This window comes from Cygnus atratus, chromosome 26 (assembly GCF_013377495.2).
Source record: "Cygnus atratus isolate AKBS03 ecotype Queensland, Australia chromosome 26, CAtr_DNAZoo_HiC_assembly, whole genome shotgun sequence".
Classification (NCBI taxonomy): domain Eukaryota; kingdom Metazoa; phylum Chordata; class Aves; order Anseriformes; family Anatidae; genus Cygnus; species Cygnus atratus.
In genome coordinates, this window is record NC_066387.1 from 2,751,002 (window position 1) to 2,764,831 (window position 13,830).

The following is a 13,830-nucleotide window of genomic DNA, read 5'->3' on the forward strand; positions in this document are numbered from 1 at the left end:
ATTGGATAGGAGCTGAGTGTTTCCTCCTCGGCCCAAGACCTGGGTAAGGAAGAAAAAGAACCTCTACAGCAGACAGCGTTGTAGGCCACACATACCTGGTGCAGGGTCCACAGCTGAGGCAGCCTCTTACCGTCGAAGTATGATCCTGTTGGTGTAAATTGAGCCTGTCGAGCTGGTGTTGAAGAGCAGCTCTTGCAGGATCTCTCTGGCATCGAGTCCCTGCAGTCATTGCTGGAGAGCAGTTGTGAGCATTCTCGAGTGACCCCTTGGTGCTCAGTGGCAGTGCCCATGGAGTGGATCTCCATGAACAGATGTACCCCAGCTCCGTGGCTCTTGTCAGTTCTCTGTCTTTCCCCATCTGCTTGTCCATCTGTCTCTTTTGTTTGTTTTATGTTTGTTGCTTTTTGTGTGTGTCAATGTGGCATCTCTTAATATTCATCTTCCAGGAGCTGTTTGTGTACTTGTTAAATATCCTAGTTCACAGTGTGAATGTGTGTGCATGTGAGGAGGGCACAGGTGTATTTATTTTTGAACGCTACCGATAAAACACTTCCATTTCTCAACTTAAAAAAAAAATAGTATCTCTCTGAAAATATGCAAATATGAAACAAGCTGTGGAAGTTTTGCTTTTTGACAAAAATGAACCCAAGACATAATCCTTTTCAAGTACTTCTTAGACTGACTGCTTTAACCCAGCCTAAAGAAAACGTGCCTATGTGGTTGGACCTAGCAAGTCCTAGCATCACTTCAGCGACTCAGAACGTTCCTTTGGCCAAGAGAGAGAGAGCACTTGCAAGGGTTTTTTTGATTGTTTTGTTGGTTTTTTTTGGAGGCAAAGGAATGTCACTGTTGTAGGCAAAGGGAGAACAGAGGCTTCAGAGAAGCAACTGGTATTGCTCTGTTCGAGTTAGACATTTTGCAAGTCAGCCAGTCAAGTGGTAGCCAAATACTTCTGCCCAGATCTCTGCTGGCTCCAAAGAAATCCAGGAGTTCTGAGTACTGGAGTCCTGGATCTGAACATCAGAGGACTTAACCGCCTGGTCTGCCTCTAGACCTGTTTAGCAAAGAATCTATATAAAGATTTTTAGTTCTGTGGGCCACCGGTGGTAAAGGCTCAGTTTATTTCCAGTTCAGTGTAGCTTTTATACACCTGCTTCTTTATTCAGTGAAGCAAACTTACAAGCAGATACTTAAGCTGCTTTGTTAGAATTAGAATGGATTGTTGAGTCCCACAAACACAGATGAGATTGACCTCCCTGTTTTATTGTAACAGCTGAGTCAAATGCAAATAAAAAAAATCACTCGGCATAAATAATGAGAGGTAAACTAGAATTATATCATGCTCTGTGGCCATGATCTGAAGTGTGAGTAATGCACAGGCAGATTATTTTTAATACATTTATCATCTTGCTAGAATGCCTTTATATTCCTTAACTGGATTTGATCTGATGTTTTCCTTAAAGCCACCTGAGTGCTGCATTTTTTTTCCAGTGAATTGGTTAGCCTCAGAGTGAACCCTTGACCTTTCTGATAAATCTGAATATACCTACTGAGAATTAATCTTATTTACAGTTTCTCTGAATTAGTAAACTGGTGAAAGCCTGAAGCATCCCTGTTGTCCTTTGGGGCAGAAACCTGTTGCTTCTGTGAAAGGGAGTGCACAGACTCCAGGTCACGGCAGAGGGCTGAAATTCAGGACTTCTGATTTCTCCTCCTAACTCATCTACTTTTATGGCCTTTCAAAACCTGCGTGTTCTATGATGCAAAGGCCTATGAAAGTGGAAAACATTAACATTAAGGTCATCCATACTTCGTTAGCATTTTCGTCAGTGGAAAGCAGTTTTTTAAGACTGAGGGAAAGGAGACCGAAGTGTGTGTTTGTAGCGTGGGTGTGATGTGCAAGGTGATGCCTGTTCGAGTGCTGATGACGCTGCTAATGTCAGAACTGAATGTAATGCATTTACCTTTACAGAAAGCAAACTTTGCTTCCAGAAGTGTAGTGCTAGCACACGTTAGGGTATTGGATGCTTCACGACACTGCTAATGAGCTTCAGTGTCTTTCACACACAGGTCACCAGGATGACTCCAGCCCGGCTTCTTGGGGATTAACAATTAGAGCCGACTAACGGGTGGTTGACGAGCCCTGTGTGAATAGGAGTGCAGGGAGGAGGAGTGCCCCTGGTACTAAATCACAACCTTGACGTTTTGCACTAGCAGACTTAGTGTAGAAACCAGCAATGGTGTTGTCTCTGAAGGCTTGGCTGTGCCTTGCTCCCCGACAGGGAGCGGTTCAGGGGCAGGCGACGGAGCAGCAGGACAGGACAGTCACCCACGTTCTGCCCTGGAGAGGAAGCCATCAGGACAGCATCCACGCTGCTTCATTACAGGGGCTGCTAAGAACCAGGGAGGGTGTTAATAACTGAACTTATATTGATGTATGAGTTAGTGGCAAACATGCAAATTAGCTCATTAAATGTACAAGTGAAATGTCATACACAGAGCTCTGCAAAATTGGGTGTCCATGTCCAGATTTAGTTCTCGTTTATATTAAAACAACTAAATGTTTCGCTGGCAATATAAATGGACCTCTGAGAGCATGGTCATTATATTTACATCATCCTGTGGACCCATTTGTGTTAAGGGTCTTCAGAGAAACAGGTGATGTCATTAACCACAGTGTCTTTTTTCTCTATCCACATTCCTTTTTCTCTCTATCTCCAGATACTCTTTCCAAGCAGCTGGAAGCCTTTTAATATTTGAGGGTTTTGGCTGCACAAAAAGTTTAATTGTCAATCGAAGAAGAATGAGAACAAAACTGTCTAGCCTCCCGTTTTCCTTAGACTTACATGAACATCTCAACCTTAGAAACCCAGGTTATCTAAGAGTTTAAGTGGTCTTGGTGGTGGACAACAAATGGATATTTCTGCTTAGCACCGACACAAGCAATCTCAGGATATTTTGAGTAGAAGCCAATGTCCTTTGCTCAGCCGTGCCACCTAGGGGGGAAATGGGAGACAGCCTGAAGCCAACTTCTTACATCATAGATACACTAAAACCTTTTGTGTCTTGTGTGTTGTCTTCTGCTTTCTAAATAACTGGCTATAACAAACTTAATTTTTTTCTTTTTTGTCTTTTTTCACTATTTTTTACACTCAGAGACCTTTGGTAAGTTTGTTCAATTAAAAAAAAAAAGCTAAACAAAAAACCCCAAACCTGCTAATATCCAGATTTGTAACCCTTACCTTTAAACTAATTCCTTTGTAACAGCTTTTTGAGAGGCATGCTATGCATTTCTTCTACTAACTCTTTCAGTAGGGATCTTCTGCCCTCTTAATGAATTTCTGCAGGGGTATTGCAGGCTACAAAAAGAATAATAATCATCCTAATTAATATATCTGTATAAAGAGATAACAGCTAAATATGAACCTCCTAACATTGGATAGATTTTTTTGTAACTTAGCAACAGTTGTCCTGGAATTCCCCAAATACACAATAGCTTGTACCCTGGAACTGTGATAATTGTGTTCACACCTGCAGGAGGTCCTGGAGTTTCACATCTAACGGGGTTATTGGCGTTTTCAGAAGGGAGAGGTGGGGGTGCAGCATCGTCAAATTGAAGCTGTTAATCACAGGTCATTGGCTATTGGAAAGAGTTGAGCAAGGGAAAAGCCCCCCCTCCACATCATCCCTGTCCCTCGAGAAGCCAGGAGCCTGTCTGCAGAGCTCACGTCACATTTCCTCCTTGTGCCAAGTCCCCTTTTGTTATTAAAGCTGTAGCAATTGCAGCTGTCAGCCAGGATCCGGCATTTTAAAATTGCAGAAGACCCTTGATGATTGCTTGCTTGTTTAGAATAGAAAGCTCTCTCCAGCCCTCAGGAGAGGAGCGTAGCACACACATGTTCACACACGTGGCCTGACAGAAGGTGGGGATGTGTTTTCTGTCATTGCCATGGCAATGGTGACTTTCCTCCTCTCCCTGTTTTCGAGGCTTGGAGAATCCGTAGGCAGCTTGCTGGGTGGGAAGAGTCAGAGGAAGGGATGGTGGAACAGCAGATCCCGTCCTCTCTGGCACTGGGGGACACCTGCATGGGGCGTTCTGCCTGGCCCTTTCTAATCCAGAGGCAAGTGCTGTATGGGGTCTGGTGCCTTTTGCCTCTGCTGTTTAACACTGGGCTGGCCATCTGGGCTCGTGCAGCCCCAACATTTGCCCTAAACAAGCAGATTCCCTGTTTGTGGGCGGTTGTGGAAGGCAATATGAATAGTTTGCAAAACCAGCTTTCTACTTGGAAGGTCCAGCATTCATGTGAACTCTTCCTCTTTTAGTTTTCCTGCACACCCAGTGCTGTTACTCTGCCCTGGGCAGTGGTCAGCCTCCTGAATTTGCTTACGAGCTGTTAGAACAACAGCAGGCAAGCCAGCTCCTGAGCACAGATGCCTCCCTCAGTCCTAATCAAACCTCCGGGAGCTCTCAGAATTATTCAGAATATATTAATGTGTTTCTGATCCTCCTCTAGCACCAGCCTGCTCCCCCTAAATTGAATATGAAGCTGGTTAGATGTGAAACTCCAGCAGTGAAAATCTACCATCTGTGTCCCTGCCGCCATTCAGACTGCTGTTCTCGCCTTGCAAGTCACCAGATCTCATTTGGGTTCAAATTGTCACCTCTGTCCCAGGTGTGGGCCATCTTGTAAAAGACGTTTTGCTCCTCACCTCCGTGTCCCATACACCAGGGTTAGAACTGGAAGCGTCGAGGAGGCATTGCTTGGCTTACCCTGCTCTCCAAGAGCTGCTGACAGCCTACTTCCAGGGGCAACGCCGATGCTTAGAAGGAGCAGGGAATAAGTAACCTACAATCACATTAACACAAGGAGGCAACAGCTGCCATTGTATCTTCTGTAGCTCCAGTGTGTTTCTCCTGTATTATAGCGAGCCTTTGCAGGAATCGCCAGGCCTAGCCAAGGCCGTGAAGCCTTATAGCAGTGGGTGATGTTGGGGTGTCTTGCCCTCCTCTACCCTCTCCTCATTAGCCTTGTTCAAGATGTGTGCCACAGATGGCAGATTTTCGCTCCACTTTTGAGACAGAAGGATGTATTGGAGGCTGTTTTTATTTCCACTGAGTTGATCTATAACCCTTTGCTGCTTTGTCTCTCTCTCGCTTTTTACAACCTTCCTGCCGTCTCCCGTGTGGAGATCTGCCCAAGTACACGCTCCCCCCACCTCTTTCTCTTTCAAACGCTGTCTTTCCAACCTTTGTCCTGATAGCTAACCAGCCTGCTTTATTAACCTTAGCTAGTTCCTAACCCTAACTAGATGCTAACTTTTTCTATCAAATAACCTAACCTCTTAACTAGAAGCTGAGTATAACTAGAATCTAATATCCTAACACTATAACGCCTCTCTTCCCTCATCTCCTTTGAAAAATAGAGGCGTACTGTGATCAATACCTATGTATTTTTACCTTCTATCCTGAAAATGGAGGATTGAACCGCAGCACAAGGATGAGCAGGGCTGAAGGAGAAGGGAAGGGTTGTGGTGAAGGCAGAAGATGGATACAGGAGGCTTTGGCTCCTGTTCCTGCCTCTGCCACAGACTTCCCTCTGTGACCGTGGGCAAGTTGCTTCACCTCTGCCTTGGTTTTCCCATGTGCAAAGTGAGGGAAATAATACTGCTGTACCTCACTAGGGGAGAGGAGAGTGTGTAGGCTGACATTTGTCATGTAACGCACTGTACAAGCCTCGGCTGGGAGGTGTTGCAGAATGACGGCGCTGTTACCGTTACGGAGAAGCCCTTGCATTTCTCCCTAGTAAGAGGCAATATTTGGAATTGCGGAATCTGCCCTGTTCTCAGGATTGGGGTAAAAAAAAAAAAAACAACCAATCAACCCCCCTTTTTTAATTAGCTGTGTGACAAGTGTGAATGCCGCTGTGAGCAAAAGGACCTGCCGTGTTTTCAAAGGAAGATGGTTTCAGCCTCGAGAGGTCAAACGGGGGGACAGTGATTTTACCACTGACTGGGGTCACCAGCCACAATGTCACCTCCTCTCATCTGTGAGACCTGCCAGGGCAGAAAACTCATGTCAGGCATTAAAGACAACTGGAGGGGGTTTGAATAAAAATCACCCAAGGGATGCAGTCAACAGGCAAGCATAGCAGGACTCTTCTCTCTCAAAAAAAACCAACCCCTCTCCTGCACTGGCATTAGGGAGGGTTCTAGAGCAGTAGCACGAGGTACCCCTTTCACAACCTTGTTTAATGCAGAACACCTGGCTTCAATCTCTGCTGTGCAGAGCCGCTAAAGGATAACTGAAGGTCCTGCTAAGGACATGCATTGAATTCCTCCCACATGTGTGCCAAAAGCTTAAGTTTGGAACTGGGAATTCACTGGCAGAGCTGGGATCAGACCTGCAACTCTAAATGTGATGCAAGGTACCTGGATGTCCTTTCCCTGTCTTGGCTAACATCATCATAATGCCGACCCTTTTCCCCCAGGGTGATGAAGACAAGTGCAGGTTCATCATAAAGCAAACAGTAATGTTAGCTGAGAGCTTGAAGATGTTCTTTCCATTCTTAACAACAAAATGGAGCCAGTCGGAAGAGTTTTCAAGCCAAGCGCCAAGGAGGTTCTGTAAAGAGCCAGCAGAATTGGACTGCTTTTTAAAGGGCATCCCCACCTTAAGTACCCTGAACCCTCTTCAGTCTGTCCCTGCAATTCATGATGAGACAGTACAGGAAGTTTCCTACTGGGAACTGTCTTCCTTGACTCAGGTCCTTTTCCCACAGGCAATCCAGGTGTTTGGGGTTTTACAGTCTTTTCACTTCTTTTCTTTGTTTTCTTTGCAGAAGGTACACCGATCCGAGGTAAGACACCCCCAGCTCGCTCACTCACCCACTCTCCAAACACTTCTCTCCACTCAGTTCCTGTTTCATTGACCTGTGCTCAATCCAGATTCTTGTTGTTGTTATGTTCTCTTGTCCTGCTTCACCTCTGGATATTTATTTCTTTTTTTATACCTGTCTTTATTTTATATATGGTTATAATGTCTGTTTCTGTTTGCTGGGTGCACTTGGTAATATTGATACTGTTATTCTAATGACATCTCAGGCTGTGCTGCCTCAGATTTATGGCAGTTTTAAGAGCTAATCTCTCCGGGACTGCAAAGGACTGAAGTTTATCTTGGGCATTAAATGCTATCAAAGCTTGGTAAATACTTAGGGCCTTCTTCTGATTGGTGCAAAGCGCTCCTGAGCCATTGATTGTGGTGAAAGTTTTCCAGTCCTTTGCTCAGGCAGATCTTCAGCACTCCCTATCTCTGTGTAGTCATGTGTTTGGCTTCAGAGCCATCTTCCCCTTTCCACTCTCTTACTTGTAGGTTTTTCTGGGAAAGATACCCGTGGTAAGTAGTTTCTGCACTATCTCTTTAACGGAGCCAAAAAGATGTTAGACCTCAAGCTGTCATTGAAATTCAGCAAGAATTGGGTGCGTGCACCTTGGAAAACCCTGCTTTGGCTTTATCTACACTGGCAAATTTCAAAGTCCATAATTCTCTGTTGGTAAAAGCAGTAGGAGGTGCTGTAGGTGAGGTATTTATTTTTTCACACATCATCTCTATTGGCTCCTGGCAAGTGCTGAAAACTCACTGGACTCTCTACAGTATAATTTCCACCATTGCATTCACCAGCAAAGCTGCAGTGGTCAAGACGAAAGGGGTGAGTCCTCATTCCTCTGGTGTAGCTGCTTGCCCGCACTTCGTGTCCTGTTCCTGCTCTGGAGTGTGGCTTGGTCTCCACTTGCGTACACTCAGACGAGCAATGCTCATGAGTGATGCGGAAGATTTGTCTGGAACCAGTCGAAGCAACTCACAGATTTGTCCAAATAAAAGAAGTTTATAGAAGTCCCTGTCCAGCTGTCCACCCAAGTGGAGCTTTCAGATGACAGAGCATGCTCGAGCTTTAATTCAGTATGAAATATGCTCAGCTGATGTCTCAATGTGAAGCCTCACACCATTTGGTTTCCAGCTCCTTTTGTTATACTGAAATACCCGGAGATTCTTTTGAAATTAATTTTTGTTTGCTTTAGTGTTTTTTTCTGGGGGGTTGTTTTTTGTTTGAATTCTATCTGTCCTGCCTTTGGGAGCTACCAAACACAGTGGATCCTGGTGGGAGTTGCACTTTCACACCCCATCCCTGTCATAAATACTTTCACAGCCTCACGTCTTCCCACGCAACATCCTTTTTCACCCATGCACACACAGAGGAACACGAGCTCCTTGTCCTCCTCATGCGAACACATTGGTTTTCCTTCCTGAAGAGGCTGTATCTGTAACCAACAATGATATCATTTGAACTTTTCTCGGTTAAGATTTTATCAATAATATTACACTGAACTGGAATTGTTTGGTTTTTATATTTAGGGATTTTTTTTTCCAGGGATAGCAGTTAAAAGTCTTAGCACATGTGAGGTCTGTCCATATCTGTAGTATAATCATGTACTCATAATACTCATAATGCATAAAGCATTTGATAGCCTGTTGAATTATTTATGTCGTATGTATTTTAACTCAAGTTTTGCAGGAGCGAAGCCTTTTGAGGTAAATGAGACAATTTTCTTCCATGTAGTTACATGCAGCATATCTGCGTGTCTGCTTACAGGGGTGTTTAGTATGGCTCTGAATACATTCTTGTGAACTCCAATAATGTACGGGTTTAAGAAAAAACTTCATCCTTTTGGCCCAGTTTGTGTAAACCACACATGCAATTCAGGAAATCCAGTGCAGTATTTACAGGTTTTTTTCTCTTGGAAATATTCACTAGCAGTAACGTGATTTTCACTTTATTATCTCCTGTGGGATTCCTCAGAATCAGGTATTTAGGTACAAAACAAAGCCAGCATTGGTAAGAATTCTTCAGGGTTCCTGGGCAGTGGGTGACAAATCCTTTCACCTTTATGGTCGCTGCTTCAGATTGAGTAATGGGAAGCTGACTGCCCTCTGATAGATTTCTGGGGATCACAGTAATATGGATTATTGAAGTTGATTTCAGGAGTTCTGGTGCAGGATATCTGCATTGCAGAAGTCACAAAAGTTGGTAATTCTGCTGATTATTTCAGTACAGAGAGAGGCACTTAGTATAGAGGCGGGGACTGGATTTTCTCTTCCTGGTGGCTCTGTGTCCAGCCGTAACGCTAATAGCTGATGTTGGCAGGGCTCCTTAGTTCCAGATCCCCAAGGCCAAGACCCCCAGGCAGCATTCCAGTAGGTATTCACCCGAGGGAAGGAGAAAGCAAGACGTTGACACTACTGCTCCCTCCTAAAACAAAACAAAGTGGTGATGATTGTGTTTGCTGCGGTCTTCTCTCCTCGCAGGTGGCCTGCAGATTGAAAGCAGCGAGGAGACAGACCAGGGGAAGTACGAATGCGTCGCCAGCAACAGCGCCGGAGTGCGCTACTCCTCACCTGCTAATCTTTACGTGAGAGGTAGGGAGCACATCGGCTCACAACAGTGGCAAATATCTCCCTCCCCGTGGCCTTCCTTTGTCCCCAGCTGTTTGATTCGAGCCCGTCCCTGAGCGCAGGGGAAGCACTGGTGGTTCTTGGTTGGATCCTTATGGTGCACTACTGAGCTTGCAGGGGGATCCTGGCGCACCCTGACTTCTCACCATTGCACGCCAGAGCTGCAGGGCAGCAGTGCAAGGCTGTGTCACCCTCAGTGAAGTCAAGTGTGATCCAAAACAGCGTGCCCGAGTATCTGCTACCATCAGTCTGCAGGGCCCAGAGAAGAATGAACAGCTTTGGCCACCAAGAGGCCGTAGTCCCCTTTCTCACAAAGGATCCTCACTCTCTGGAAGTGGGAAGGTTCCAGTTCTGCTGGTGTGGGTGTGAGAGGAGGGGAGGACCCTCTCAGCCCCCTCCACAGAACTGTTTCTCCCCTGGATCTTCCCAGATCACAACAGGAGGGTGCATTCTCACTTCTTGCTTGTGTCCCAGCTCGTTTTCCCTTTGCCAGCAGTAATTTGCCGCTGGTTCCTCGGGCATGAACACTGGCCGTGGGCAGAGACTCACAGAAAGCTGGAGATGGCCAGCAGACATCTCTGCCGTCAGTGACAGATTCCTTTGCCCTTTTAGCACCGGGAACAGATGACAGGGGGATTGGCTTCTGCTAATGCCCCCTTGATGTTCTCACACCCAGCAGGCAATTGCCTTTCTGCTTTCTTTGTTCTCTTATTTTAATCTCTCTGACCTGTAACATTTTGTGTGTAGCTTTGGTTTAATATCTTTCCACAGCAAAACCCTTTTGGTAATCAGAGAGCAGGGCTGGTCCTTCTCGCTTTTTAAAAAAAAAAAAAAAAGAAAAATACCATTGGGAGGAAAAAAGAAAAGTTACATCCCAGTAAACTGTTCCCATTTCCATCCCATCGACAGAGGAAGCGCCTCCCACCTACACTCACGTTAACTCTGCAGTCAATGCAGAGCCATGCTCCTGTGTGCACTCCTTTCTCTCTCTCTTTCTCTCTCTCTCGTGTCTCACGCTCACTAAATCACATGCACATGGAGAGAAGGCTTTTAATAATTTAATGTTTCCAAGCTAAATTTTTAAATAGCCTTTTGTGGCCAGCTGGAAAATTGCGTTTGAAATTTGCCCTGTCGCTTGGACCCTGAAATTCTTCTTTTGGGAAAGTAAATCTGAATCTGATACTAATTCGGGGCTAAATCCTTCGCAGACAGTTTAGCTGGAATGTTTTGAGATTTAAAAAAAAAAAAAAAAGAAAAAGAAAAAGAAAAAAGAAAGAAACAGGAAAAAACGTAGGGATTTTTCATTATTCTTTTATTTACAAATCTCCTCTACCTTTCTGGCCACTTGGAAACTACCCTGGAGATAAAGGTTGTAGCCTTCGAATTGTCTCCCCACCTGGCTAAGGGCTGGCTCCAGGTGGATAGATAGCCAGCCCTCCTTCTGTCGGAGCTAGCCCTGCGTGCCCGAGGCCGGGCTACCAAACAAAGCCAGCAGTAGCCGGCCCAGAGAGTGCAGAAAACGCCGTGTAAGCAAGCTCGGCCTGTGGTTTGGGTGTTTTTCATGCTGTTTAATTCCTTGTTTCTTGTGTGTTAATATCGTGGAAAGGTAACAAAGTTCTGAAATGGATTTGCTTTGGTGGGAGGGGAAGTTCATGCACATTTTTCTTCCCGTTTTTTGTTTTAAAAGAGTCGTGAACACTCCCGTGTTTCCAATTGACTTGTTTCTCCCATAACATGCTTGTCTCTATAGAGCACCTGGGATAGGAGTTGTAAGTTTTAACATTGCAAGGAAATGTTTTGGTTTTGTTTTTTTCTTTTCTTCTTCTAATTATTTCTTTTTCCTTATTCAGTCCCGTTGTGGAGCTAGTGCAAGCAGAGCCGGGCGCGGGGCTGGGGGGAGCCGGGCTGGGGGAGCGGATTTCCACGTGGGGCCCACCTCGGTGCCAGGGCCCTGCCTGGCACGGCCTCCGCTCCCCCTTCTTTAAAGAGCAGATGCACGTAAAGAAGTGAGAACTCCTTTCTGGAGTTGGCATCCCCGTCGGGTGCTAATTCCGCCTTAGGATTGCTCACGGTCTGACCTCTTTACAGAGCTTGCTTGTTCTTAAAAGGGACCTAGCTGGATGGGAGGGGGAAAGCTAGGAAGGCAGGAAGGAGGGTCGTTACTATCTTCATTTTTTTTCCTTTCTTTTTATTTTGGTTAAGAGAAAAAAAAAATCAATTTGCAGCTGACAGCCTTGAGAAGGCCTTTTTTTACTCTCTCTGTGTTTCCCCTATTTTTCTCTTCTCCTCATGTCATTGTGTTCCGCATCAAACCCCCTTAACATCCCTCAGAGCTACGAGAAGGTTGGTGTGGTTTTTTTCTTTTTTACTTTCTTTACCCACATTTTTACATTCTTAAGAGAAAAAAATATATATATTTATAAAAAATAAAAAAATTAAAAAAGAGAAAAAGCAAGAAATCTTTAAGATGAGCGAGACCCGCCCGTTCCCGGGTCTTGCAGAGATGAGTTGAGTTGCATTGTGGGCCTCTCTATGCATCCTTTGGTAATGTTGCTGAGTTCTTGCACTTTTTTGTCGTCATGGTTACCTTGCCGTTTGGACATTGGGCCTGATGCATGATAGGAGAATGTAACAATCTTCTTTGCATGCCACTTTTTAAATTAATTACAACTTATTTTTTCTGTATATAAATATGTATAGTTTTTTTGGTTTGTTTTTCTTCTTTTTTTGACAATTCTGGTTTATTTGAAGTGGATTTACTCTTACTTTCTGAATTTTTTGTTCTGTTGGGTTTTTTGCTTTCTCTTGATTTCCTGTTTCGGTTTTGATTGGTTATGCTGTGCTGTAGTTTATTCCAAACGCATTGTGAGAAGCCAGTGTTCCTGCCCACCCGGTGGTAACTGAACTCCTCAATCCCTCCAGGAGGAAAGGAGTCACACAGCTCTAACGCCTGTCCATGGAAGCCCTGCTATTTGGGACAAGCCTTTGTTTTGAGGGGAGGGAGGGATCTGGGAAGTGGAAAAGATGGTAAGAAGCCAGGGTTTCAGTTCAAGAATCAGAGCAGACCTTGGGTCACCTCATTACTTACCAATTTCTTGGAGGTGTGGCTGCTGTTCCACATCCTGCACACAGAGAAAAACCCTGAGCCCTGCTTCGAAGAGCTTCCCAAGCCATCCAGAACTGGTAACTGCCCCTTTCCCAACGCTGATACCCAAAACACTGTGTATGGGAGCTAATCTGCTTTCGGACCAGGATGTGGAAGTACAGAAAGCTTCCTCCCGTGTTACTGAAGCACACGCAGTTGTCTTTCCTTTAGAGAAACAAGTCTGGCCATCGGGCTGTGCCCTGTCTCATCAGCAGACCTCGGCACAGCCCCTTGCAGGAGGTGATGCCTCGTCCTTGCGGCGTCAGAACCGAAGGGCAGCCAGCCAGCTGGCTGGATTTCCAGGTAGCTGGATTTCATGGCTCTGCCTCTCCCCATTTACCCTCTTTATTCCCTGTCATTTAACCATTATTGCCTGCCTTACAGGCACCTTGAAAACCAGCCTGCGTGATTATCTCAGAAATACCAGCTCCAGATAAGGTAGAGCCCTCCTTTTGAAAGGAATGTGAAAAAAGAAATGCAGCAGTGGTAGACACTAAAGAGGCTGCTGGGACACATCTGGCAGCTGCATCCTTATTGTAAACAGCAATAAGAAATTTGACAAGTTACATTCTAGCTGAAAATGCCTCTTTTCCCTCTTCTCATCTCCCTGTTTATCCCCATTAAGCTTCTGTTGCCTCCCATGTGTGCATCCTGAGTGGGCGAGCCACATGGGATAGTAAACAGGTGGGTTTTTTGCAGTGTGTTAGTTCTACCATTGGTGCTTGGTGCTTTTGCCCTGTGCAGAGTTGAATGCCCTTCCTTTCCCTGTTTATGCGTTTCCCTCTGCCCATCAGTCCTCACTACTCAATAATCTACCAAAGGAGTGGCTTTCCTAGTGTACAGGTATTAAAGCTGTGTGATTTTTGAGAAATCCAGTGCAGTATTGACACAGTATCTGTCTCTCTCTTTCTCTGTCTCTCTCTTTCTTTCTGTCTGTCTTTCTCTTTTTCTTAAAATACTGAGATTTCAGTGCTCGGACCCTCAGTACTGGTATTCCCCCCCCCTCCTTCAAGTCTCTCCCCCTCTCCCCTTAGATACAAGGGTACCACTCCGAAATGCTGCACTGTTGATAATGTCTTTCTAAAGCGGCCATTTGTGGCTCTACTAACTTTGACTAACGCCAACAATAGCCAAAAGACATCCCCCAATCCCAGTGTTCTATTTAAAGAAAAAGGAA

The 13,830-nt window shown here is 45.2% G+C and overlaps 1 protein-coding gene across 4 annotated transcripts in view; it reads left to right on the forward strand.

Annotated features, from left to right (window-relative positions):
* Positions 1-13,830, forward strand: part of PTPRS (protein tyrosine phosphatase receptor type S) — a 156,682-nt gene that overhangs the window by 85,531 nt on the left and 57,321 nt on the right. For all 4 annotated transcript variants that reach the window (XM_050715649.1, XM_035567748.2, XM_050715652.1 and 1 more), the window contains exon 6: positions 9,362-9,472. In XM_050715649.1, the coding sequence (XP_050571606.1) occupies positions 9,362-9,472 (111 nt within the window). The remainder of the gene's footprint in view (positions 1-9,361; positions 9,473-13,830) is intronic.